Genomic DNA, 25,738 nt, shown 5'->3' with positions numbered 1-25,738 from the left:
AATTCTTCCCCAGCTTCCCGCAATCCACTGACGCTGCAAATGCCGCGCAGCGAAGTATCATTATTGTACCAAGTGTAGGAAGTAATAATCGCGCATTAGTTGGTGCTCTGTGAGAGCAGGAGACCGAAGAGAAAGGAAGAGATGGAATAGGCCCACCATGTCCTTGTTCTTTTAGCATGAACTCTTTTTGTAGTCGATTGGTCATTGCTGAATGAACAAGTTATCGAAGAGAGTGAGATTCTACTGTATGCCGTCAAGGACCACCTAATCTCTCGAGCAATCTGATCCCTTCTATCATTTCTGTCTCAACCTCCGAGTCAAGCGGTGCACTTTCCTCAGTCCGGCCATAGCTATTAGCGTCTTCTTTCCACAGAGCTCTGGATTGCTCGCTAGAGATCAGTCATCGTTTCTGGCTTAGACTGTCTGCGAGAGTTTGCGGTATGCTCTGCTTGCCAGGCAAAGTGCAGAGCGCCAAGCTAAATCGGCATTCAAACAAGATCCTACATAAGCGGTTGATGCTCCAAAAGGCCCAAGAATTTTTGCGGCTTCGTTCTCTGCGACGTTTCTCCCAGACGTCCTTGGTAGAAACCAATGGCCCTCTGCCCGAGGTCAAAAGCCTAATGTTTCCGGTTCAATGAGTCGAAAACAACGGAAGGTCATGCAATTACAATGACATTGCGCCGGAGATGTAACCAATCAAATCAACTCTTCTAGATCGGGTCTGTCTTGCACGTAGATAATGTTTTTCTTCTCCAGCATGGCGATGTGATGTCTGAAACCGGACGACTTAGGATGAAGAAATGGCAGACCTAATTCTGGCGAGACCACCTAACTAACCTAGTGGGGCGCGCGCGTAGAGCGCAGCGATAATAACGTGGCCGTAGAACAAGAAAATGCGCTGAGAATAACCATTAACCCATTTTGAAATGTATTCCTAAACAACATCCATTAAATGAACATTTCGTTCCATGTTCATAGAGCTGTAAAGTAACGAATTATACCAAGGAAGTACCATGACTTATATGTAATAAATTCTGTTTCGTGTCAAAGAACCGATAGGATATATCATCAGATCTAAGCTCACTTAGCTTTGGCTTCCATAAAGGGTATGACAGGTGGCCCCATTATTTACAGATCCCAAAAACAGCAGAATTACTATAAAACTAATAGACTGACAAAAGAAATTGCCCTGCATTCTCGGTTTTTGGAGTACTGCGCACCGTTTGCGCTTGACGTTAATGTCAGGTACCTGAGTAGATATTGAATTAAAAGGGGCTAATCTGCATATGCATCTATTCGCTACTCAGTGTCGCTGCGACACATGGAATTGTCGTAGAGAAAACGAGCTCAGCCCCACTTGCCAAAAAGAGCAAGGTCTGGGGTCGACTTGTAGGTGTCGGTGCGATTTGATGGCCCCCAACTTTGTAATGTAGTTCTCGAGCCAACTCAACAAACAATATTTATTTAGTTCTATGGACTCTCTAATTGCTCTTTTTCGGCGTCTCGTAACCAGAAAGTATCATCATTCTCCGGATTATACTCATCAGTAGCTTCTGCTACCTGTTCGTGATGAATACAGTTGATCAGGCAGCAGAACAGTACCAGCGCGAGCTGGGCGAAGAACCCGCCGGTGTGCCCGAAAATGATTTTTGGGGCCCAACTGAGGACTCCTGTCATGATATCATTCCTTTTGGTGAAGGTCATGATATTTTCATCCATACGATGGAGCCACCAGCCCTTCAGCGGCAAATAGTCGCAAGTGACGCTCGAGGCGCACATGGTCAGATTCCAAACAGTACAGCATCGGTGAGAATGCCATTTGGATCCCAACTTTGTTCATCAAATGGCTGACCTTGGGAATCATTCCAGTTCCTTACAGACCAACGAGAAGATCTCATCCCCAACCCGTATGAGTCTCCAAGGTTCAACTGGCCACACCACACGACGGAAGACGTGGCGATGTGGAAAGGTTTCGTGCCAGACTCATCCAGTGCACAACTAAACGCACCGGACGGTTCTGGGCATTGCGCGTCAGCTACTGAGCGGGTTCTTGATGCATTCGAAAGAAATCATGCAGGCTTACGCCACAACCATGACAATACCGTTTCCGCAACTACTGATTTCCCCAGTGCTCCGGAACCCATGCTTGATATTGAGGCATTACCCAATGATTTTTTCAATATTCCGGGACTCATGCCTGGCTCTGACGAGTTGAGTGATCTCAGTCATGACTCAAGTCTAGGGGCAATGGTGAATAAAAGGGATCATACATTTCCCAAGTCTCAATGGAGAAGCTTGAAACGTGATAAGGTAAAGCAAACAAACAGGCATCATTAGCAATCTGCTAATACGGCCTTCCGTAGTATGGTTGTATACCATGCCGATTTTCTCGCATTCCGGTAAATTCTTTCTTCTTCTTTTTTTTCTTTTCTTTTTTTTTTGGTGCGTCAGCGTCGGTCTTTATCTTGCTTATTTAGTGTTCTTTAGTGTAAGGGCACGGAGGGCAGCAAGTGCTCGATGTGCATCAAACATCTCGAGAATCTAAGAATGTATTCCTTGAGATCGAACAGCCCTTCTATCAACCACATCGATATCGGCCCAATAAAGCTGGGAACTGTGGCATTCTACGAAATCAGTCAGTAATTGTTCATTTAAAACACAACGAATCTTTTGTGATGCTGATACTTGGCAGATGATATGCATTATTTACTTGTCAAGATACGAGAAGAGATTGACAGTCTTTACAGTCCCAGCCAGAATGAAACACTTGAGGCTTCGTTCAAAGGCGACTTGATATGCCATATTTCTGATGGAGGGGTAAACCCTCACTCCATCACCGATCCTGCTGTCCCTATACCCATCCTGGAGCTATCTACGACGAGTGCAGCTAGGCGTAAGACGAGAGGACAGAGCGTTGCCCCAGCACTCAATGCACGACAGCTTGATAGGTTCATTGATACTAAAGCACCGCCAGGGATTTTCTCCAAGCTTGAAACATCTGACGTTGGTTTCACTATACCTACCCAACCTTCTTCCCCTGCCAGGGCTGATGTTCTACAGACTAAAATTCTCAACTGCGCCTTGCGATCCGCCTACTATTTTGGCATCCTCTTCAATTGGACGAGTAATATCATACTCTACGATCCCAGGGAAATGAATAAAGTCGCTCGAGGATCTTGTGGCAACGGACTTCAGCTGGCCAAGAATCTCGTACTAGAGACTCTCTACTCCATTGTGCATAGAATCGACTGTCTCGTCCATCAATTGTTCGAATGGGTTGGCGACTCTTTCAAGCAACACCGCAACTCGCCCTCGGACCCTGCGACAATTTCTTGTGCATTGTGGATTTTGTACAGCTCAGTGAACAAGTTTCAGAAGTTGGATTGGAACAGCATTCACGTCAACGAGCTTGTAGGTTCCCTAACCACTCCTTACCCATGGCAGCGTCCCAGACACAACTAAGACCCGGACAGAGAAAGTTCTTGGACGGACTGAGAGACAGATCGAAAGCAGCTTTGGTTTCAGTTCAACGCTACAACTGGATGGTTAGCTACAAATGCTGCGGCCAACGAAGCGACTACCTCACGGAGTTTGTCGATCTTGTGGAGAAGGCGAAGACTCCAAGTTTCGTTGTGAGCTTTGCATACGAATACCAATACGAAAATCCATTTTTCTTGAGTCTTCATGGCGTTGGGTATGTGACAAACAATGGTTCTTAACCAAAAGAGAAGAAAAAAAAAAGACTAATAATCCAATGCTAGGACTGGCCAATTGGCTCGACTATCATATGTTGATGTTCTCAAAAAACGAGGAGAGGAGGAAGACCCGATCGATGAGTTTTATCGGCTGTCGTCTCGGTCTCCGGCGTACAAACCGGGGTCGAAACAAGACGGTGCAAGATACCCCCGCTTTACTCAAGAGCAGGGACGCTTCGATCAAGCAAGTCATGAAGGAACCCATTCTAGTCTTACGCGGAGAGATCATCGATTCCGCTGCGAAGACAAATCAAAAGCAAGAAGCGTGACACGTGAGGATATCGACAAGTTCGCAAACTTGTCTACAACTCACACCAAGGCAAATGATCTGGCAATTTTGTCTGATGATTGGGAATCAAATTGTACCCGAAAGCGCCAAGCATCCAGTTCAGTTCAGAGCATTACGAGTACTGGTTCAGGAGAGGAGGGCCTCAAATCAAAGGATGTGATCGTTGCTTCCCGACAAAAGCGAATCAGAATGTCTAGAGAAACACCGAGGCCTACCCCTTTCTTGGGATCCTATAAGAGACTTGGAGACATGTTGCAATCTGTGTTTGGGAAGATAACTGGAAATTGAGATGATGATGCTGCACATTGAGGAAGTTATTTTGTAGCTGTCGATACTATTACATTGCATTTCCATGGTTCCAAGACGATGGCTAGCCCTGTTGAATCGCCACTGTATTTCTCATGGAGGGCTCCTCGTATTGAGTTGTGTTTGCGAAAGCATAAACCAAGTTTGGTCCGTTGGAAGTATCATATAGCAACCCGTCGATCCGGCATGGGTAGTTCCGAAGCTGCTTCTAATAATATCGAAATTAATCATACGGGACTATCCTTGCACTAAATAGATCAGTTACCCCCTCGTCCTTTGAGTGTCTCTGCTCTTTTGCGCCCAAACGGAACTCGGTATGACCACAATGGCCACATACACTACCACGATACTTACTAGGTAGGCATCGGGGCACAGCGATCAGAGAGAATACCGTGAAACTACATAACACCTTTCGGAATAATACATTCCCTTTCAATATATGCAAATATATTCCTGACTTCACCCTTATCCTTGAACAACATGCGCAACACTAATATGAATCAAGGATTTAAGGTAAAAATGACTTTTATTGACAGATACACTAAATCGCATAGGACTTATTATTGTCTTCTTTTTCTTTTCAAACTGATTTCAATATCCGCTTATTCGGAGAATCTTCTGACAGACGTCAGGCTCTTCTCGTCCGGCATATCTTCGAATCGATAGTAAAGATATTGTTGTTACAAAACGGTCTGACCTAGGTTGGACGCCCGTGGTAGTTCTCGTCTACTGAGATCAAATCATTATAGCTCTGCAGTTCCGACATTGGTTCTGGCCGGGAACGATACACATTCTGGACAAAGGACCTCAGCCCCGTGATAGTCCCCCTCGGAACAGTTGGTAATGGTTGTTGGTAGGGGGAATCGTTGCTCACAGACCTGCCAAATTGTCCCGAGACCTCCTTGGTGGACTGTCCTCTTCGGCCGCTCGAAGCGAGGCGGACGAGTGAAGCCCAGGAGGAGCGGAAATCGGTAGCCAGACGGTGTACAACGACGTAACAGACGGGCATGCAACAGCAGCAGATTCCAATATTAATCTCTGCGGCACTGCGATTGCGAGCTTGGTCATTAGACATACTATCGGTAAAGGTGGTTTAGAGGTAAGGGAAATACTCACGTTAGTGAAAGTGCTATGGTGATGATCCAGTTAAAGTCGTCGCTATGGAGCAGCTGGAAGCGGTAGACGGTCGAGGCAATGGAAAAGACACATGCGCTGAAGATCGCAGATGTCAGTAAGTTTTGACTAGGCTCTTCTATACGGACAGGCTGACACATACATCAGGCCAGTAAGAAATATGGCCGACACACCAATCTTGCGCTGTGTGGGTAGCTTGATGGTCAAGATAAGCCCGATGGGGATGGCCAAGACGTAAAAGTCAGTGATAACACTGACGAGGCTCATGGCGGCCGAGAGAACAATCTGGGGATAAGCACAGCCGCTGCTCGTCTGGATCTGTTGGAATCTGCCCAAGTATTCAAGCAAACTGAAGTTTTCCGGGTCGATCGTGGGTATAACCCCATTGCGTAAAGCTGAGCCGCATTTGGCCGAGTCTATGATGATGATGAGAAGGTAGAAGAGGTTGATGCAGACCAGCGAGACCCATATCAGAATCCGTGCTGCTCTAGACGGCCCGAAGAGACGTAGATAGAGGACCAAGAAGGCTGATTTTAGGAACATGGCAGCGAGGGCGTAAAGACAGACGAATACAAACGCCTTCTGCATCTGATAGTTAGCAACAGCCAACGCGATTGAGACCTGGTCATGAGAGATGTCTTTCTTACGTTCAAAAAATGTTCGGTTTGTTTGATCAACGGCACGTCCCACTGGTGTGGGCCGAGAGGGCTTCCAAGAGCTGGAATAATTAATACAGGGCATCGCCATGAGACTCCTGATTGCCCGGTTGCACCCACCTGATAGGACGACACCACAATATGCAGTATTGGTGGCCTAATACATGCAGTTAGTAAAGCTTGCTTTTACCCCACGGATAGAGTTTCGTACCGCAGACATGAGACAGAGCACTGATTAGGATCGGGTCAGCAAGTGGGCTCTTTGCAGTTCTGCAACAATGAACAGCGTGGGGCGTCTCACAGTCATCTGCACCGAACGCCGACGTCGCTACAATACGCGTATATAAGCGTAGACATAGCAAAATGTACATCAGTCCAAGAGACAGGCCGATGATGACTCTGGCAGCCGGACCTGTCGTGGCTGGGTCGATAAAGTTGGGAGTGACTCCATCGGGAGGAAATGCACTTGGTACTTGTGCCAGCTGTTCTTCAGGGCTGAGACCGGTCCCGGACCAGCTAAATGGACTTGTTGCCATGGCGGATTGTGAGTGATTTGTTTACGAGAAATATTGGTGGAAAGGGCAAAAGTGCTGTGTGGAAGCTACATGACAAAGTCCAAAGGTTGAGACGAATTAACACCAAACCACAAAAATTAAAGAGCCAGTCTTCCTGGGACCCTCTATCATATTATAGGCTGCACTTGCAACTAAGAATAGGCTTGATTCAGAAACAGTTGTCAAGTCGTGGAAGGGTGGCACGATCGGTCTAGCAGTTTGACGATAGCACTGGCTTACGAAGAGATGTTACACTGCGTTCATGTATGTCAGATTGTGCAAATGAACAAGTCGCGCACGCAGCCTATCACTTTCGGCAGCCCAACAAGGCTGGGCTATCTCGTCCCGCCATCCCGTGCATCCGAAACTGGGAAGCGCAGTACCAGTTTCTAAGAAAGCAACTGTCGCACTGATGCCTATAGTACCACATGGTTCTTTGGCATCTCTTTTGCGTAGCTTGATAGGATTAACTCAAACTTCCTTCGCTGCTCTTCATTTCTTCAATGTATTCACCATCGGCAGCTTGGAAATGCGACCCTTCATAATAGTGGCAGGCTGTGAAAACTGTGTATTGGGCTACTTAATCTACCGTGAGGGCTACATCTGTGTTCAGTGCACGAAGGGGGCATAATCGAATCATCTGCCGTTGAACAAAACATTTGCCGGAGATCCACGTTCTTACCTATACCCCAAGAGTGGAACAAGGTGGCTTGGGTGGGTGCGTGCAACCCACAATTTTATTACTGAATATAGTGGGAGCTTTCCTCAAGCTTGCTGTACCAAGCTACTACTGGCCAATCAAACAAATATTGAACACATTTAAGCTTCTGACGCTGTGAGAGCTCTAAAGACATCATCCTATGGACGGCAGAGACTATAAATATCTTTATGGCTGAGCTATGGATTGTAAAGATATTAATTGCTTTTTGTTGCTACATGCGCTGTGTGCAAAACTACATGTTGAACCAAAAGGCAGGTAGAAGCGTGGGACATCCGGCTGTGTCAAAGCATATGATACGCCATGAGATATGATACTATGATTTTCACTATTGCTATCTCAAAGCCTGCAACGTTTGTCATTCAAATTCTGTCCCGTACCACATGGTTTCGGGGGCTTCTGAGCTCGCAAACGTTCAGCATAGCCCGGTATCTTCAAGTACCTCCAAGGGGCGGAAGGGTTGCAACTCAGCAGCTGAAGATTGTGTAACCTCGCTTGGAGGGCGTTAGCCCCCGCCCGCCGACAAGCAAGGGAGAATGGGAGCCTGCGCACCGTTTAACTCATGTTCCCGCCCACTTCGCTTCTGAAATTATTTCGCCCTGTGAGAATCTCTTCCACCTGGATTTTCTCAAGTCCACCTGATATCACCATTGACCAATCAATCCGACTCACCACCACGTCGCCGACCGCCACCTCATCATGACATCCCTCCGACCTAAATATGAGTTTGGGGGCCCGTAAGTCAGCCCAGGAAAGCAAAAAATGTCTCTACTGGCCAATCCTAACATTCGTCTACAGGCTCGGCGCTGCCGCCATAGTTCTGGGACTTCCTGTGCTGCTCTTCGTCTTTCATCTCACGTGCAACGACGTGAGCGGTTGCCCCATCCCCAGTCTATTGAGCCCGACGACATTTACCTGGGAAGACTTCACGGCCCAAACGCCCTGGCCTCGGGATGGATTCCAATCACTGTTCTCTTGGGAGGCCACTGGATGGCTTCTGGCATACTACCTAGTCAGTATGACTTTACACCGAGTTCTCCCCGCCCAGGAAGTGTATGGCTCCAAATTGCGCGATTCCGGCCTGCCTCTCAAGTACCGCTTCAATGGTAGGTTTCCTTGTATCTTGTGGAAAGTTCACCGCTGACCAAGAAAACTCAGCATTCTCCGCCACTGTCATCCAATTATCCCTCTGTGCCATTGGTACCTACTTTCGTGGTGCAGACTTCATTGTATGGACATATGTTACGGATAACTACCTCCAACTCCTCACATCCAGTACAATTCTTGCCTTTGGCATCTCCATGTTTGTTTATGTGTTGAGCTTCCAGGTGAAGCCTGGCAACAGCAATCTTCGGGAACTCGCCCGAGGGGGCCGCACCGGCAATTTCGTCTATGATTTCTACATTGGGCGCGAACTCAACCCTCGGCTTACACTTCCCTTCTTTGGTGAAATCGACCTAAAGACCTGGTTGGAAATGCGCCCTGGACTGACTGGCTGGATTATACTTGATCTAGCCTTTGTCGCCAAACAATACCGCGACTATGGATACTTGTCTGATAGCATAATACTTACGTCCACCCTGCAAGCATACTATGTGCTTGAGTCGCATTATCTAGAGGCCAACATCTTGAGCATGATGGACATAATTGCAGACGGTTTGGGGTTCATGCTGACCTTTGGCGACATTGTCTGGGTACCATTCCTCTATTCCACACAGTGCCGTTATCTTGCGACGTATCCCCTCCACCTCGGATATGTCAACCTTACGGCTTTTGGTGCGATATTCACCATCGGCGCATACATCTTCCGCGCCTCAAATGACCAAAAGAATCTCTTCCGCAGCAACCCCAACCATCCAAGTGTCTCTGGAATTACTTATCTACAGACCAAGCGAGGTACCAGGCTTCTCACTGGCGGGTGGTGGGGGATCTCGCGCCATATGAACTACCTGGGCGACTGGCTGCACACTTTGCCGTTCTGCTTGCCAACCCTAATGGCTGGCTATCTCATCCTGCCAGCTGGAACGCCAACGGATACCGTGAGCATCGAGATGCTGGATGGAAAGCAAGTGGTGCAGGGCGACGCAAAAGGTTGGGGCATGGTATATACCTACTTCTATGCGATCTACTTTGCTGTGCTTCTCGTGCACCGAGAGAACAGAGACGATGTCGCCTGTGCTGAGAAGTACGGAAAAGACTGGGACAGATACAAGGAGATTGTTCGCTGGAGAATCGTGCCAGGTCTGTACTAGGGGCTTCCTATCCTTCGGCTTCAGTACCTTGATGGCGCACCAAATAGATGCTCCGCCTTGGGAAAGGCTGGTAATGAGTCAGGTATCATGCGAGACAGCTATTGCGGCGTTGGTGACCAGAAATTATTACGAACGTGTTGAGCAACTCAGCAGTAGTTATTTGATCAATCATTTCTACTTATATGCTATTAAAGGGATAACTCGGCATTCGAATGGGTTAAGTACCTAGTCATCACCAGACACCAGGGATCAAGCGCCACGCGACTCGTCGGCAATACTCCTCCCAGGCCGCTCCATATTTGGATGATCCTCGCGCCTCATCCCTGACACATCGGTGGGCAAGCAATACAGCCATATATATAACATAAAACCACACCAAGAGCTTTCCGCTACCAGCCAGAGCACACATTGAAAAGCTTAACAAGAGATCCCCCACATAATTGGCATGTCGAGACCAACCCCACCAACCACTGACGAGCAGGAGGTTCTCGCCCCTGTTCCCGTCCGAGGTGTGATATGGTGCTTTGATGCACTCTGCAGGCTTACCCCAGATCAAACAATTTCCGAGAGATCGACGCACCAGGTCTTTCTGGTGGTTTACAGAACGGAAGAGAGCATAGCCTGCGAGGCCCAAAGCAAACATGGCAGCTTCATACGCTGTCAGTGGTGCAGGGCGCTGCTGGCTCAAATATTGCGTTTGTAGCGTGTACGTGGTGGGAAGAAACGCAAAGCAACCCCACGCAAGATAAAAGCCGTAGTGCTCGTGCGCAATGTCAATGGTTCCAAGGTACCAGTGCTCATGGACAAAAAAGTCTAGAACGTAGATCATGTGCAGAATGGTCACAAGAATCATTGAAGAGCCGATGCTGCCGTATTCCTGATACTGAAATGCCATGTTGGACAGGTCGCTATAAACTCCAATTAGCACTTGCACTGCAGTTGATTTGCTTGCATCTCAAAGAGCTGGGCAGGAGAGAGAGAGGTCACCCACATGACTGTCCAGGCCCCCATACCAATCCTGCTGTTTGTGAACAGTTTCAAATCGAAATTGTCCCCAAGTCTCGGATTTAGCTCGATGCCCATGTAAAAGTCGTAGGCGGAGCAGCCGCTGAATCGTCTCGCTTCGGCAATGGTGGGTATGAGATGCGCCTTTGCGAATGCCAACAGCGAGATGGAGAAACCTGCCAAATTCATTGCGCACACCAACGCACCCCAGTTTCGCGGCACGAAGGCCGGGTCCAGAATCCCATACCAGCAGGCATAGGCCAGGACAAGATGAGTGACGAGCCATGCACTGAGCCCGTTGACACAATACGGAAGGACATGGCCTGTCGAGGTTGGCTGCCCATACTTCTTTGGACCTGGTAGTGTCAGAGCCAATACGGCTTGTAGAACAATCCAGCAGCAGTGGGCAGCCGTGGCCTTGAGAGTGAAACGCGGTTGGTACGCATATAGGACGGCGCCGAAGCCTTGTTGCACGACGGCGGTAGCAAAGTCAGAGAGCGAGCCATCAAACTCGGCGAGCGTGATGTAAAAGATGAACGAGGCAAGCGGTGCTAGAAGAACAGGCGTGGAAGCCACCAGCGAGCGAAACCAGGAGCGCCCAGTAATGTGCCAGCGGGTGCTCCTCTTCTGCAGACGGACTGTTTTGGCACTGAAGACGGTCCTTGGTAGACCTTCGCGTCCCTCCAGAAGAAAATGGCTTTCATCTGCCGAGACAGCAACCTCTGATGCCATGGTAGATTGTGCCATTGCCAGTTTATGGTGAAAGTGGTGATGGATGGTAGTTCAAGAGCAGCTTACAGCATCTCACTATGTCTCGAGATAATCAGCTTGACGATAATATAGTGCCCGGAATGAGAAGACCCACAAGGCGCGTAAGGCAATGCTTTCCAAGGCGATTAAGCTGGACTCTGTTTCGCCAGAGTACTGAGCTTTCTGCCGCTGGCTAAAGGCTTGTGCATGCCCATGGATCAGGGATGTCGATATTGATCGGTGTACCTCGGAGTAATTCTCAGACAGAACATGTAGCGCTGATGCAGATATATTGTAGACGTCACGATAACAACCCACAGCTAGAGCACTTGAAGCATGTGATCATGCGAATCATTCGCTGTCGCTTTTGTTCCATTTTAGGCGTATGACACTCTGTTACGCAAAGAGCTCTGCATATGCAAGTGAAGCGTCGCTTTTTGTTTCTGATTCGCAAGTTGACACAGCTCAGTCTGCAGTGTCTGTAGGATGGAAGTGCTTACTGATGTCAAAAGACCAGTGCATAACATTGCATGAATTACTTTAAACGAAGACTATAGGTGTAACCTTCTGATAAACGGCCCCATAATTGAGAATGCAAGGACATGTTAAAGGAAATAAATCGCCGAATGGAACCCATCAATGAATACGTGTATGGAAGGCAGAACGCCATGCCGCAATATATCCTGCTGTGTCACTCTTCTCACGTCAGCAAGGCTCCGTAATCACTATAAGACACCTCACTAACATAATCGAATAGCATCTTCTACCATTGTGAGCACTATCATATGCTCCTCTCTAGTACCTCTTCTGAAAGTCATGGAGTCTTTGGTACAAGGAAGAGCCGTGGTACTCTTAGCGGTGCCATACACTGCATTTCTCTTGCTCTACGCAGCTACTGTGTCCTTTATCAGTGCTGGAGCGAGGCTCGCGCGCCTATTCAGTGTCGCTGTCCTGTCAGGTCTAACTTGGCTGCTCCAGGGCGCCATCATACAGCTTTGCGCGAATCAACACTGGGCTGCGGCTGCAGTGCCGCTTTTGTGGTTAGCAACCCCCAGAAATGCCCTTTGTACTTCATGAGGCCTCCTGTTATCTTTACTTTTTTTCGTGTCATCAGTGCAGAGAATTTGCTAATTCCAAGTTTGAGCAGGATTCAGCTTTTGAGTGCATCGGAAATATTGTTGATATCCCGGGTTCATGTTGCTGACATACTCGCCGATCACAGCGTCCTGCATGGCGAATCAGCTACGAGCACACGCATCGAGGCGAAGATGACTGCAGCAATTGCCCTGCTCTGGAACCTGCGCCGCATAGGCACAAGGTGGCAGGCCAAAAATGTCCCATGTGCATCAGATGTGGTCGTCAGTCGGGCGTCGTTGGTGGGCAGGCGGTTGGCGAGTACCATCATTGCCCTCACCATCCTGGACATTATGACCTCTGCCCCGCCCCCAGACCCCGCCATGGTTGGGCTGGAGAATCAATCGCTAAGCGGCATGGGCTGCATGTCGCCTGCATGTCTCGCCTTCCGGGTGATAGGCACTGTCTCGTTCTGGCTGAGTACAGCTCTTATCAACCTGGTGATGGCCAACACTGTGACCTTACTATCGGTCCTGGCGGGATGGACCCTACCGACCGTGTGCCCACCCCTCTATGGTGACCTTCTCGAGTCGTACAGCATACGGAACTTTTGGGGGTAAGCATTTCTTACCGAAAAGCGGCTTGCCTATACAGGTCTCGAGAACAAGGCTGACTAGCAGAGTTGCGCGGCCAAAGGAAGTCATGGCATCAATGCCTTCGCCGCAGCATCACTGGTCATGCAGACCTGGCCACACACTACATGTCGCCTAAAGAACAGCACCAACTAGCATCGCGCTACCTGCGTCTCTGGGCTGCCTTTGCAATATCAGGGCTCGTACATCACAGCTCAGATCTTGCAATGGGGGTAGCTTCCTCGGACGCAGGGGCCTTGAAGTTCTTCCTTCTGCAGCCAATCGGCATTATGCTCGAAGACGGCATACAGGCTTTGGCCCGGCACGGCTCGATCCCAAAGTTCATTCGCTTAATGGTTGGCTATTTTTGGGTTCTTCTGTTCTTATCTTGGTCTACTCCGACATGGTTCTATCCTCAGCAGAGGCTCGGCATCAGGTCAGAGGACTTGCTCCCAATCCACGTCTGCACATATTGGAAGATAATTCTACCGCTATAGACCATCAGGTCTATGAGTATGATTGATACTTTTCTCATATATTTTGCCACGGCTTTTAGCCCTCTATCTGCGGGCAGCATGAGAAGACGAGAATAAAAATTACAAGACTCCAGTACTTTTGATGTTAATTATATTGCCATAGTTTCAGCCACCAAAAACGATGCTTGATTAATTGTATGTAGACCAATATTTTTTCCCGGCACTGAATTCCCACAATGTCTACTTATTGTTCTTTTTCGCCCGTTAAAGGACCGAGTAAAACCTCGAAATAATCTAGTAGTGGGTGAACTCGCATCATATAAGTCACAGGATAGAGAGGCGATTGCGAGTTATTCATGTGAAAGTCAGAATCTACCTGGGTACCTACCAGTGAGGTGGCTTTTTAAATGAATTTGGTAAGAACATGAATCTCTCCTGTTTTTGCTCTAGGTGAAGGGACATACGTTCGTTTACGATACAAAAAGACCTAGCATCCTTGACGCATCCGCACTGTGGCGCGCCAGGAAACACACCAAAGTCATTCACCCCCGACCATCAGGGTCCATACCTTATAGTGCTTACACGGCTTGTTATATAGTCATTCCGAAATCAACTTTGCATCAAACAATTGAAAGCTTGTCTGTCTTAATAATGATCAGCCTTGGTAGCAAGCAATACTGTGCCCAACATGCAATACACGGCGGTATCCGAAGTTTCCACGCTTGTCTCGACCGCTTTCTCCACGAAATGGAACATGTCGCAATTGTTACCGTACTGCGTTGCTATTGTAGCACTCTTCTTCCTCAAACTGTCCCTCTCTAGCCAGCACAGGTCCACCAATCCAGCGGAGCCCGGACAGATCCAACCGCGTCCTTGGTACATTGGACATATGACGGGAATGATCTCGAGGCACACACATTACTTTAACGATCTTTCGTGAGTCTCGTGGTAGTTTCACGCCCTTGTTGAGCGTGGTTGATGAATTATGTCTGCAGAAAAACCCATGGTGTCGACATCGCAATCCTTCCCATGCCTCTTGGTAAGATATACGCGATATGGGATATCCACCTGATCCAGAGTGCCTTGAGATCGAGCGCAATGTCGTTCGACGCAATCATGATGCAGCATGCGCGGGGTCTTCTAGGGCTCAATGAAAGATGCTTGGAAGTTGCCCGCACTGGCATGTTGAGAGATCTGATGCGGCTCACTACCAGCCTCTTGTCAGGTCGCTCTCTCGCCACAATCAGCGTAGACTTTCTCAACCATGCTGCACCCGTCCTCAATGAGCTGGGCGCAAGACCAACATACTGCATTTCTGATTTCTACGACTGGGTGCAGACCATTGCGACATTGGCAACCACAGACACACTCTATGGAGAATTGAATCCATTCAGAAAGGATGAAGGCCTCTTAGTTGATGTGTGGTGAGTCTTTTCTACGGACAACGACCTACCGATTGATACATAGCATTAAACCACGACAGGCTTTTCGAGGCGGGGCTGAGAAGGCTTGCCATGAATATATTCCCGGCCGTGACCGCTCGCCGACCTAGCCATGCCCGAGACCGACTTGTTCGGGCCATTACTCCTCTATTCGACGAAACCATCAGCGACCAGTCGCTTCTTCCGACCTTGACACTCAAGAGAGTTGAGGTGATACGCAGTCATGGTATCACGGATCCTGAGCAAGTTGCTCGCATTGAGCTAGCTCTCCTCCACGGCGCGACCGTCAACACCGTTCCTACCTTGTTCTGGACCCTGACACATGTGCTAGCATGTCCAGAGCTTGTGCGGGATATCCGCCGGGAAGCGCGCACCTACATTCAACCCGGGGCCGAGATTGTCGTCCCATTCAGTGTCCTCAGTGACTCCTCTCCCCTCCTCATGTCCGTGTTTCGTGAGACGACGCGTCTGGTCAACTCGGCCATGTCCACCCGCTTCGCCATGAAGGATGCCCTGATTGCCGACGAGCATGGCCGCGAGTACCTCATCCGCTCCGGATCGACCGTCATGATGCCCGCGACCGCCCACCTGTCGACCGACGTCTGGGGCTCAGACGCCGCCGAGTTCAAGAGCACGCGCTTCTACGGGTGGGACAGCCGGGACAAGCCCGAAATCAAGAAACGGCGTGCGGCATACATGCCGTTTGGTGGCGGTAAACATCTCTGCCCGGGCAGAAATCTGGCACAGTACGAGATTCTTGGCATGGTCCTTGCCATGGTCATGGCCTTTGACGTGGAAGATGCCCACTCCCCAAATAAACCTGTACAGATCCCTCAATTAGACCCGGCTCGCATGGGCCAGGGGGTTGGGAAGCCGACTTTCTCGAAACCTGGAAACAGGCTTGCTGCAAAGCTAAGTGTACGGACTGGATGGGAAAATGCTCGATGGAGATTTACAGTCTAAAAACCTCCGATAAGCTAGGTATAAATTCGACGATGGCTTCGAGAATTTGACTGTCATTATCCACAACGTTTTCCCTCCATGAGATATGTGTCAAGCGTCTACTGTGATGATATCCTGTCAAACAAGCGCCGTTATTGCGATTACAATCATTACCTTGATGAGCCATTTTTGTTTGAAAGTAATTTGATGCCTCAAGAGAATACGCCTGAGACAACTTGTTAATCATTTGTTAACGGTATGACCCCTACACAGTGTGAGGACGTCAATTTCTCTTACACTTCTAGGTACATAGCTATGATCCAGGCCCAGGGTCCGCCGATTGCATGAGGTTTGGGGGCCAAAGCTAGCAGTGTTGCGTTGGCCTATTTGCATGGTGCGTTAGGCACAATGTACTTTGGGGTTACTCTGCGTGCATAAATGTATTGTCCTTTTAGACGACCAATCTGCAGGTCAAAACGTGAACTTGGTAAGGGCTGCAAGCTGGACAGGTCTTGCATTATCTATTTCGTCGTCGACATTTGCCTACATCCTACAAGTGTTGCCCGAGCAGCTGGGGTGAGCTGCAAGGCCTTTTGAGCATCCGTGCCGCGTCTCCCGGTAAGGCTTTCCCATGTTTTCATACAAAAATCCTGCATGTATGGGAATATTTGCTGTCTTTGATAAGTGGATGTAGCAAAGTGCCCGGATTGAGGTCCACCTCAGATGGTTGCGACCATTATTTGTAACCTTGAGACACAACCAGTCAGAGTGGACTCGAATGCCCATGCAGTCAGTGGTGGTGCACCGAGATTGTGTAGTAGCTCAATGTGTCAAGGATACCATCGCTTGTTCCCAAAAGCCCTACGCCAACGCATTGATTTCAGCAAGCCCAAGGTATGCTCATCATGGCCCCTGAAAGAGTATAGAATGGGGGCCTTGACGTATTTCCCAGTGCTACACCAGAGACGTGTAAGACGAAGCGGGAAATCCCATACTCAATCGGTCGCAATCCTTTTTATTTGATTTATTTTCTTTTTTCCTTTTCGGCGGCTGTCTAAACTATCTGCCATTTCAAATATTTGAGTGTACAATCTTGAAGGATAGAATTCAAGCCATTCATGGCTGCTCTCGTCATTTTTCTGGGCTTGGCCCTATCCTATGGGCTTCTCAAGATGCTCGAGATCAAGCTCTGCAAATGTGACAAAACTGAGCCTCCTCTCGTTCGGTCCAGAATACCCATCATTGGGCACCTGCTCGGATTGGGCAGATTTGGTGTCTCATACTATAAACAACTAAGGCATGATTTCACTTCCTGGTCGTAGTATCACGATAGTCACCCTGCTGACGCTTCACCACTATTACAGGGAGACTACCAAGTTGCCAATCCTGACCATAGGACTCGCATCTCAGAAGCTCTACATTGTCAACTCTCCTACTCTCATTTCACAAATCAACCGCCGTCAAAAGGTAATCGATGGTGGCCCACCATTCCTGGAAATCGTCTTCGGGAAGCTCTTCGCCTTCAGTTCCGATGACATGATGGCCCTGTCCAAGGATTCCCCAGGCAATGGAACTCTACGAGGCGACACGCAAGCACTCGAGCATAGTCTCCTAGCGCGTGGGATGGGTTCCCTCGATGAAATATTTGATGGAATCATTACCGCTGCTGCGTACCAGCTGCCAAACTTGCCTGATGATGGCCAAAGAACTATAGAACTTGGCGCTTGGCTACAAGAGGCTTTGCCCATGTCCACTGCAATCGGGCTCTTTGGGCCAGATAACCCATTTTCCCACGATCCAAGCTTGTTACAAAGTTTCTGGTATGGCTCCTATGATGGCGAGGTCCCGGGACTCGTCCCGTCTCCAACTAGCTAACCGATACGCCAGGGAATTCGAAGGCGGCCTCAAGGCTCTGACCATGGGTCTCTTTCCATCCTTGACAGCCTCTGGCCCAATGCGAGCGCGCCGCCGTCTGGTCGAAGCCTTCAAAAGCTATGTTGGTACCAACAAAAATTACACCGCCACGGGCCAGATGCCGTGCCAGCTGGTCCATGGGCTTGGTGAGGTGGCCAAGCGCCACGACCGGGACGACGCGTACTTGTCTCGCTATCTATTCGCGTCATTCTCTGCTTTCACCATCAATACAGTACCGGTAACCTTCTGGTGCATAGGACACATTGCCATAGATCAAGCACTATTATCCGAGATCCGGAATGAACTGAACGCAGCTCTGGCTTCCAGTTCGTGGGAGCATTCTGTCGAGACGGGCACTGGACCTCGAGATATTTGGATCAGCATCTCTGCTTTGCGCGAGCATTGTCCAGTCCTAGTGTCGACTCTGAACGAGGTCCTGCGATATGTCTCGTCTTCGACAGGCACTATGATGGTGCACGAAGACACGTGGATCAATGACCAATATTGGCTCAAGAAGGGAGCACTTGTTCAAATGGCAGCATACGCTATTCATTCAGACACGAAAAATTGGGGCCAAAACGCACCCGAGTTTGTTCCAAGGCGGTTCCTCGAGACTGCAGACGAACCAGCCCACCCATCTGCTTTCCGCACGTTTGGGGGAGGTAACACGTTATGCCCTGGGCGTCATCTAGCCTGCGATGAGATATTAGCATTTACCGCCATGTTCTTATACTCCTTTGACATTGCGACCGCCCCGGAGACTCCAAAGCTTCCCCAGAGGAATGACACCAATATGCTAAGTGTGCTCAAGCCAAAAGGGCCTTTCAAACTTGTCATATCAAAACGATCCAAGGCTTTGCGCGTTGCTGCACGTAGAACAGTTTAAGTCGTCTTGGCAAGCGACTGGTTCAAGTCATTACTTACCTAGGTAATAACAAGACCTACTATATTATTGAATCTCATACAATTGTTATTTTGCCAATTCTTAATGTTCGCTTCTGCGCTATATTGACCCACTTATATCTGTACACTTTGAGACTCTCACAACGTGAATCTAAAACAACAGTACAGAGTACTCTGTAGAACCATGTAATGTGTGCTTCTCTGAGGAGCATGGACTGGTGGTAGCACAACAGCGGGCTGAGTTCTTGTGCAACACACCGTGGCTAGTGGGGGGCCTCATGCATGGCCAAGTTGTATACTTCGTACTACTCTGACATACATGAAGTAAGCACGTTACATCTTCCTCATATATGGCTTTCGCGCTATTGAAAGCTTGTCTAAATTTATCCCTTATCTACCAGAGGCGATCAAATGCAGCCACCTTGCAATAGGGTCGGCCCTTTACACACCTATTCGAGTCCCAGTTCGCCCGGTCAGAAGAGCTACGGATACTGATGAATTATTGAACAGTCAACGGCTCTGCCTAGTGATGAGCATTCAATGCTTATGAAACCTGTTTTTTTTTTTTCTCCAAGGCATTACTTCCCCTCTAGGCCTTTCCTAACCGGTCGAGGCGTCAACATTGCTGTGCCTATACAATCATCATGGAAAATTTGTCCAACGTTAGAGCATTATCTACATTGATAGCATGGCTGGCAATAGCGACAATTATCTTGCTCAACCTAGTTCAAAAGTTCACGAGGAGTGCTAAACTTGAGTCAAGTACTATCCCATTGCTCAATCGACCGAACTGGTACGATATCGGTGGCATACGAGCGAGACTCGCCTTTGTGCTGAATGCTCGTGAGCTCTTGTTGCGAGGTGCAGAGAGCGGACGGCCCTTCCGGCTGTTGACCGACATGGGCGAACTGATTGTGCTTCCTGCCGAGTACGGTAAAGAAATTCGAAATGACACCAGGCTCAGCTTTGGTGAGGTTATAGAACAGGTGAATACCATCGTCCAAGAAAGACACACGTCGGCTCAAGGTGGAAGTGACGCAACGAATTCATAACTAATTAATAGAATTTCCATGCGCAACTGCCAGGTTTCGAGGGATTTCGACAGGGAACTGCAGATGCTCGCCTGACCCGTGATATCGCAAACAAGCAGCTTACCCATTCCCTCGGTGAGTGTTCTATGGACAGCACTGAAATCTCTTGATATTTTCTTCTCCTTTTTCATCCCCCCGCTTTCATAGCTAATAGACACAGCGAGCGTAACGCAAGCGCTGTCAGAAGAGGCCGAGACTGCATTACAAGCACTTTTCCCTGATTCAAAAGGTAAGCAAACCTGGACACACATATCCATTCTTTTCTGACGAATTGCCTGATGTACAGAGTGGAGCGATGTCCTGCTTCGCGAAAAAGTTCTGCAGTTGGTTGCACGGCTCTCCTCGCGCGTATTCCTAGGCGATGAAGGCGCACGCAGTCAATCTTGGCTTCAAATCACGACCGAGTACACCAAAACTGCCTACATAGCAGCTTACATACTGCGACTTTGGCCGCCTGTTCTCCGTCCCCTTGTGCATTGGGTTCTCCCGCCATGTCGGAAGCTGCGCGGACAAGTCGCCCAAGCGCGACGCATTATTGTCAAAATCATTGAGCAACGGCGCAAGATTGGTGAGATTAGCAAGGCCGCGAGGGAACCCATCGCACAGTACAACGATACCATTGCATGGTTTGAGCAGGACTCCCTAGAAAAGGACAGCCAGTATGATCCCGTGGTGGCCCAGCTCATCTTTGCACAAGCGGCAATCGAGACCACGGCGGATCTTCTGACTCAGGTCATACTGGACATTGCAAAGAACCCTGACCTATTTGAGCAGCTGCGTTCCGAGGTCAATCGCGAAATCGACAAAGGCGGATGGACCAAGTCCTCTCTTCACAACATGAAATTGTTGGATAGCGTGCTCAAGGAGAGCCAGCGTCTAAAACCACTTGCAATGAGTACTTGCTCCCACGCACCACTATTGTCACATGAAAGTTCTACGCTTACCTGAAGTTAGCGTCGATGCACCGCCTCGTCCTGGAAGACGTTGTATTATCAGATGGCCTTGTTCTTCCCAAAGGTGGCGTAATTGCTGTCTCTGGGGACAGGATGTGGAGCACTGCAGTTTATGAAGACCCGGATTGTTTCCAAGGCGACCGCTTCTACAAAACCCGCATGGAAGGGGGCACTTTGGGTAACCAGGCGTACTTTGTGAGCACAGGTATAGACCATCTCGCGTTTGGGTACGGCAAACACGCGTGCGCAGGGCGTTTCTTTGTGGCGCATGAAGTCAAGATTGCAATGAGCCACATGTTGCTCAATTATGACTGGAGGATAGCTTCGCATTCTTCTTCCGATGCCAATCCTGTCCAGTTTGGATTGACAATGATGGCCAACTCCAAAGCCCAGATCTCCATCAGATCGCGTGCACACAAAGGCGGCTGAGTCCTGATGAGCCAAAGTTTGAACGTGATTATGCTAGAACAAGGCATCTTGGGTAGTCATTAGGTATTAATTCTGAAGCTATAGTCATTCGATATCATAATCATGCAGCCGACAATCAATATCAGCACTCGCCATAATGCTTTTCATTCCGTATCAACGCCCACCCACACCGCACCAACCAGAACATGGCAAACAATGGTGTCGTCAGGAGACCAACCGAGGCCCCTAGAATACCCTTGAACATCATGGGCACCCAGGTGTGAAGCGACGGGTGAACAGTGCCGACATAGGTCCAGTCGCCGCCGTTGCGCGTGCCCACCAGCGTCATGAAGCCAATGGTGGGGCCAATGAAGAGGGCAAAGGTGGCGACGGCAATGAGAAGGGCGCGCAGGACCTGCGAAAAAAGAAACACCATCCAGTGCGCCAGACATCCGCCCTCGTACTTTGCGTCGTCGGTCCGGTCCAGAAACATGAACCAGCGGATCAGGCGATTTTTGGGTTCGCTGAAACTCCCAATGGACTGGACGCGCGAGTGCTTGAGGTCTTGGTTGACCAGCGCGAGCTCCGCCAGCCAGGTGATGATGCACTGCAGGATAATGGTAACTGTGGCATCGCCCACCAGAGTGTTGGGGAATTGAAACAGGTTGATAGATTGTTTTGTTGTGCCGTACATTCCTGCCCCGAGTGTTAGTTGATGGAGCCGCGTACACACAGACCCTAGGCTCAAAAATTCATACCAACAGCAATGGCCAAGTTGATGACCCCCGATATGATTGCAGCAATGAAGCCATGGGGCACGAGCAGGTAAAATATTTGATGGCCAGTGATCTTTTCACTAGGACTCAAGAAGCCTTTTCGTACGCTTTCAGTTATTGGAGCGGAAGCCTCTGGATCTGGACTCGCCTGCTGTCGTGCAGTGAAGAATGGATTGGCTGCCCAGGCCATTTCTTGATCGTTTATGATTGTAAGGCTTGAGAAGTGGTGGGAAATCAATAGAGATGTCAGGATCTCAGAGAGGCATGATGAGGATACTAGAATCGAGGTGCGGTAGATAGGTACCTAGGTATATTTTATAATTCCAGAAATTTTCGGTCGCAATAGGTAACGAGGACGATGCGGTGACAAAGATTTTGGGAGTGCAACATGGATATATGGAATGATCTGCCACCAGGGTATCTTAGGTGCCGGGTTGGCGTGATTGAAAGACAGATTAGTGAGAGATGCCCCCATTATTCCCCATTTGTTCCCCCCAATCGTCTCTTTTTTCTCTCCTTCTTGTGACTAGGGCAACTTGAGCAACAGACCGCAGATGTTGTGGTAATGTCTGTCGCAGAGCCTTCCGATCAGTCCCGTGGTGCAATGAATGGCGGTTGGTAAGCCTGCTTCGGAAGGCCGGAGGCACGTGAGGCGAAAGTCTTACAAGACATCCGACATTTCCATTCCCGTTACCTACAAACGCCTAGATCTTGTGACTCATTTTGGCCCAACACTATCTCATGTGCAGTCAACAGAATGAAAAAGGGAGGACAATACGCTGGCCCTTGCCTCTCGCACAGAACTTAGAATCCATTTCTCAACTAGGTAGGAAGTGGTAAATCCATGGATGAAGGGAAAGAATAAAAAAATACAGAGCCCAATGCCGGCGGGGCGAACATGGAAGGAGGAGATCGCCGGTACAAATATGCAGGGACCATTGCCGGTTTGGGGAGATTGGGCCCAATGCAGTGGGGTCAGCAGTAGTACAAATATTTAGCGCATGTAAGGGGCAGGCGACCGAACAGGCGGCGGAACAGGGGGTGGAATTCCTGAAAGAGGGGAAGGTGGCCGTTGAAACCCTTTATTAGATATCCTATTCTTCTCTGCCTCCTCCAGCGTCTAGTGACGCGACTGTCGACGATGCTTTGGTAAGCTGTGGAATGTACAATTTTCCATCCGCTGATTATGGGTGGTTGACTGGGACTCGAGACCAGGAAAACGTTGGTTTTCTCCTTGAATCTGTCGCTGGATTCATTCCAACTACTCACTTTTAGCGCTGGATTTAGTGCACTTCTTATCGCCTGAAGCGGTTTGTTAGCACTTCTAGAAGGAAACCACATGCAATCATGCTTGTGTCAAAGTACCAATGACGCACTAATCCTGTGCGAAATAGGTTAAACAACAATGCAACTTACAGCGACAGGACGGTATGGCCGGGGCTTACCTTGGTTTTCCGTGAAGAAGTAACGACATGGCCAACTCTATCTCCCTTCGATCCAGACCCAAGTCCAAGAGGACATCATCGCCAGGTCGATGACCCCCGCCGCGGATCTGTAGACAAGCACCCTTTTGGCCTTTGCACAAATCGCAAGATGGGCTTCTCGAAGACGTTGAAATTGACCTTGAAGGCTGTAAAGCTGGCATACTCCAGCTAGTCAATCAGAAAGTCCGGCCACCATGGCATCTCAGACCCCAGTCTGAAGTGTGCCACGATGCGCGGCAAGTTCATCCAGTGCGTTCGGCGCCGATGCCCGGCCGAGCTCACGTAATGGATCCACGACGACAACTCAAAGAGCTGACTATGCCGTGCCACTATTCAGACTACCTTTAAGCAGGCACCATGTAGCGAGCAGTAGCCCCATGTCACCGACTCTAACAAAAAGTCGAATTGTGATGAATTGGGCGACTCTTTGCAGCTGAGCACGCAGCCCATTAGTAGTAGGCTTCATGGAGAATTATTTCCAATCTCAACATTGAACGAACATGGTGATGAGAATAACTAGTAGGCATGTTATTTGCATATTATTAGACTCGCGCACATTTGAAGCATATTTGGCAAGACCTGCTGAAATGCTGAGCCAAGGACAGAATACAAGTCCTTAGCACTTGTCCTTGACTATCCACCCCACTTACTGTTTACAGAATCGAAGAGGCTTTGGTTTATCGGCAAAACGCTCCCATGCCTTAGGTTGGATGGAAATGCCGAGCGACTACTCGCTGTCCACGAGTTGCCCATAGGATTCGTGCTTTCATATGGCCTATAACCATCGCTGCCATAGAAATCGAGGAGTACATGAACCTTGCCGTCGACCTGATTGTCTCTATACGCCGCAGGGCCCTCGACCGCCGATGTGATGATACCGGAGCTGCCGCCCGCCCGCGTCCACGAACCAAAGAGGCCCGATGTCGAATACTCTACAAACACTGTCTTGGCTGTCTCGTCTTTGAGAAAGCGCAGGTAGTTCGATCCGGTATTGTCGAGAGGCAAAATGTCCAAGTCAATGACATTGAATGTAGACTTGTCGATATATGTCTTTGGGGAGGTAAAGGTCTTGAAGTCACTGGTGTAGGCATATCGAATGACAATATTGGATGGACTGCCAGTATGAGAGGCGTCTGATGTGGAGTACTGCGAAACCTTTACTTCAGCCACGGTAAGAAACAAGAGGGACTAGAAGTATTGACTTACAAATTTAGATGCCCAGTGAACCAAATATTGGTCTGGTTGGTCAGTGCTCAGCGTCAACAAATTTGAGGGTGGTATTGAATCCTACTTTTCGAAGCGTCCCATATCGCTTCGGGCGCCCAGACCATTCCTGCTGTGGCATCTTCAACTACCACCAGCCTTTCGCCGGTCCAATTGACCAGGTCGGTGCTTTCCCATACAAAGATACCACGAGAGCCAGTCCTCTGAGCAGCATCCCAGGTTGTCTGTCATTAACCATCAGTTTACACTCATGCATCAGCAGAATGGCTTTGGTGCTGTCCCTGTTGTACCTTGCCGATATTGAGATCGGTGCCGACAATGTACCACTTCTTTCCGGCTTCGGCGCCGCCGCCCTGCACAATCGCCGGATCCCTAACGCCCCCCGTCCCCTTGGTCGGCTTGAGGACCGGCTGGCCCCGGTTCAGGGCCTTGAACGAGACGGCATTATTGCCGTTGCTCAGGTAAAAGTACACGTACGGGTCGGCCCCGAGGAAGAAGGCTCCGAGATAGCCGACAAGGCTGGAGTCGGCTCTGTTTGCGATGGGAATCCCAAGTTCTCCGAGGTCAATCGGATTAGATGTGATGAGCTGCGCCCAGAGGGCAAGAACCAGTAATAATCGCAAGATCGAATACATGATTGTGACGATCAACGTGAACGGCGGAGAAATCTACAAGCCAGCATACAATACATCTCATGGCAGGGATTGCAAAATCTGACCAGGAATGGGAGGGTTTCGCGGTCAGTTTTTACTTCTTTCAAAACGCCAAGAATGGTTCCAATTTGGGTTGCGGAGCCTGGAGTCCCATATTAGCAACATAGCTTGCGGCAATTGGAGGCCAATGGACCCCCCAATATGGTAATCAAGGGGGTAAACGTCGGGCCTGGTATCTTGTTATAAGTGGTGGAACATTTGAAAATGGGCTGCACCTGACAGTCTTGGAACAGAGAAGCGCGCTCAATTCATTTCAATAATGATACTTTGCGTAGGTACTTGGTTGA

At 49.1% G+C, this 25,738-nt stretch overlaps 10 protein-coding genes across 10 annotated transcripts; 6 read left to right on the top strand and 4 right to left on the bottom strand.

Moving 5' to 3' along the window:
* Positions 1 to 1,569: 1,569 nt before the first annotated feature.
* On the top strand, positions 1,570 to 4,332 carry PFICI_10201 (uncharacterized protein; the record flags this gene model as incomplete). Its single annotated transcript, XM_007838782.1, has 6 exons — positions 1,570 to 1,806; positions 1,870 to 2,310; positions 2,488 to 2,635; positions 2,693 to 3,411; positions 3,474 to 3,694; positions 3,762 to 4,332. The coding sequence occupies 6 exons, from the start codon at positions 1,570 to 1,572 to the stop codon at positions 4,330 to 4,332; spliced, it is 2,337 nt and encodes a 778-aa protein (XP_007836973.1).
* Positions 4,333 to 5,047: 715 nt separating this feature from the next.
* On the bottom strand, positions 5,048 to 6,676 carry PFICI_10200 (uncharacterized protein; the record flags this gene model as incomplete). The annotated part of the gene is made up of 7 exons (XM_007838781.1): positions 5,048 to 5,426; positions 5,467 to 5,562; positions 5,627 to 6,066; positions 6,132 to 6,202; positions 6,261 to 6,297; positions 6,352 to 6,371; positions 6,442 to 6,676. The coding sequence occupies 7 exons, from the start codon at positions 6,674 to 6,676 to the stop codon at positions 5,048 to 5,050; spliced, it is 1,278 nt and encodes a 425-aa protein (XP_007836972.1).
* Positions 6,677 to 8,111: 1,435 nt separating this feature from the next.
* PFICI_10199 (Delta(14)-sterol reductase) lies at positions 8,112 to 9,664 on the top strand (the record flags this gene model as incomplete). Its single annotated transcript, XM_007838780.1, has 3 exons — positions 8,112 to 8,149; positions 8,211 to 8,518; positions 8,571 to 9,664. The coding sequence occupies 3 exons, from the start codon at positions 8,112 to 8,114 to the stop codon at positions 9,662 to 9,664; spliced, it is 1,440 nt and encodes a 479-aa protein (XP_007836971.1).
* Positions 9,665 to 9,896: 232 nt separating this feature from the next.
* PFICI_10198 (uncharacterized protein) lies at positions 9,897 to 11,401 on the bottom strand (the record flags this gene model as incomplete). The annotated part of the gene is made up of 2 exons (XM_007838779.1): positions 9,897 to 10,572; positions 10,656 to 11,401. 2 exons carry the CDS (start codon positions 11,399 to 11,401, stop codon positions 9,897 to 9,899), a joined length of 1,422 nt encoding a protein of 473 aa, XP_007836970.1.
* A 1,286-nt stretch (positions 11,402 to 12,687) lies between these two features.
* On the top strand, positions 12,688 to 13,622 carry PFICI_10197 (uncharacterized protein; the record flags this gene model as incomplete). Its single annotated transcript, XM_007838778.1, has 2 exons — positions 12,688 to 13,109; positions 13,220 to 13,622. 2 exons carry the CDS (start codon positions 12,688 to 12,690, stop codon positions 13,620 to 13,622), a joined length of 825 nt encoding a protein of 274 aa, XP_007836969.1.
* A 667-nt stretch (positions 13,623 to 14,289) lies between these two features.
* On the top strand, positions 14,290 to 16,006 carry PFICI_10196 (uncharacterized protein; the record flags this gene model as incomplete). The annotated part of the gene is made up of 3 exons (XM_007838777.1): positions 14,290 to 14,537; positions 14,597 to 15,025; positions 15,085 to 16,006. The coding sequence occupies 3 exons, from the start codon at positions 14,290 to 14,292 to the stop codon at positions 16,004 to 16,006; spliced, it is 1,599 nt and encodes a 532-aa protein (XP_007836968.1).
* A 1,151-nt stretch (positions 16,007 to 17,157) lies between these two features.
* PFICI_10195 (uncharacterized protein) lies at positions 17,158 to 18,785 on the top strand (the record flags this gene model as incomplete). Its single annotated transcript, XM_007838776.1, has 3 exons — positions 17,158 to 17,303; positions 17,350 to 17,805; positions 17,873 to 18,785. The coding sequence occupies 3 exons, from the start codon at positions 17,158 to 17,160 to the stop codon at positions 18,783 to 18,785; spliced, it is 1,515 nt and encodes a 504-aa protein (XP_007836967.1).
* A 661-nt stretch (positions 18,786 to 19,446) lies between these two features.
* Positions 19,447 to 21,275, top strand: PFICI_10194 (uncharacterized protein; the record flags this gene model as incomplete). The annotated part of the gene is made up of 5 exons (XM_007838775.1): positions 19,447 to 19,788; positions 19,866 to 19,968; positions 20,054 to 20,122; positions 20,180 to 20,788; positions 20,848 to 21,275. The coding sequence occupies 5 exons, from the start codon at positions 19,447 to 19,449 to the stop codon at positions 21,273 to 21,275; spliced, it is 1,551 nt and encodes a 516-aa protein (XP_007836966.1).
* Positions 21,276 to 21,396: 121 nt separating this feature from the next.
* On the bottom strand, positions 21,397 to 22,220 carry PFICI_10193 (uncharacterized protein; the record flags this gene model as incomplete). The annotated part of the gene is made up of 2 exons (XM_007838774.1): positions 21,397 to 21,950; positions 22,013 to 22,220. 2 exons carry the CDS (start codon positions 22,218 to 22,220, stop codon positions 21,397 to 21,399), a joined length of 762 nt encoding a protein of 253 aa, XP_007836965.1.
* Positions 22,221 to 24,147: 1,927 nt separating this feature from the next.
* PFICI_10192 (uncharacterized protein) lies at positions 24,148 to 25,373 on the bottom strand (the record flags this gene model as incomplete). Its single annotated transcript, XM_007838773.1, has 4 exons — positions 24,148 to 24,660; positions 24,721 to 24,752; positions 24,806 to 24,962; positions 25,029 to 25,373. The coding sequence occupies 4 exons, from the start codon at positions 25,371 to 25,373 to the stop codon at positions 24,148 to 24,150; spliced, it is 1,047 nt and encodes a 348-aa protein (XP_007836964.1).
* Positions 25,374 to 25,738: the final 365 nt, after the last annotated feature.

The sequence above is a fragment of the Pestalotiopsis fici genome, assembly GCF_000516985.1.
Source record: "Pestalotiopsis fici W106-1 unplaced genomic scaffold PFICI_Scf_7, whole genome shotgun sequence".
Classification (NCBI taxonomy): domain Eukaryota; kingdom Fungi; phylum Ascomycota; class Sordariomycetes; order Amphisphaeriales; family Sporocadaceae; genus Pestalotiopsis; species Pestalotiopsis fici.
The sequence above is the reverse complement of the archived record's forward strand: the minus strand, read 5'-3'. Positions and strand labels throughout refer to the sequence as shown.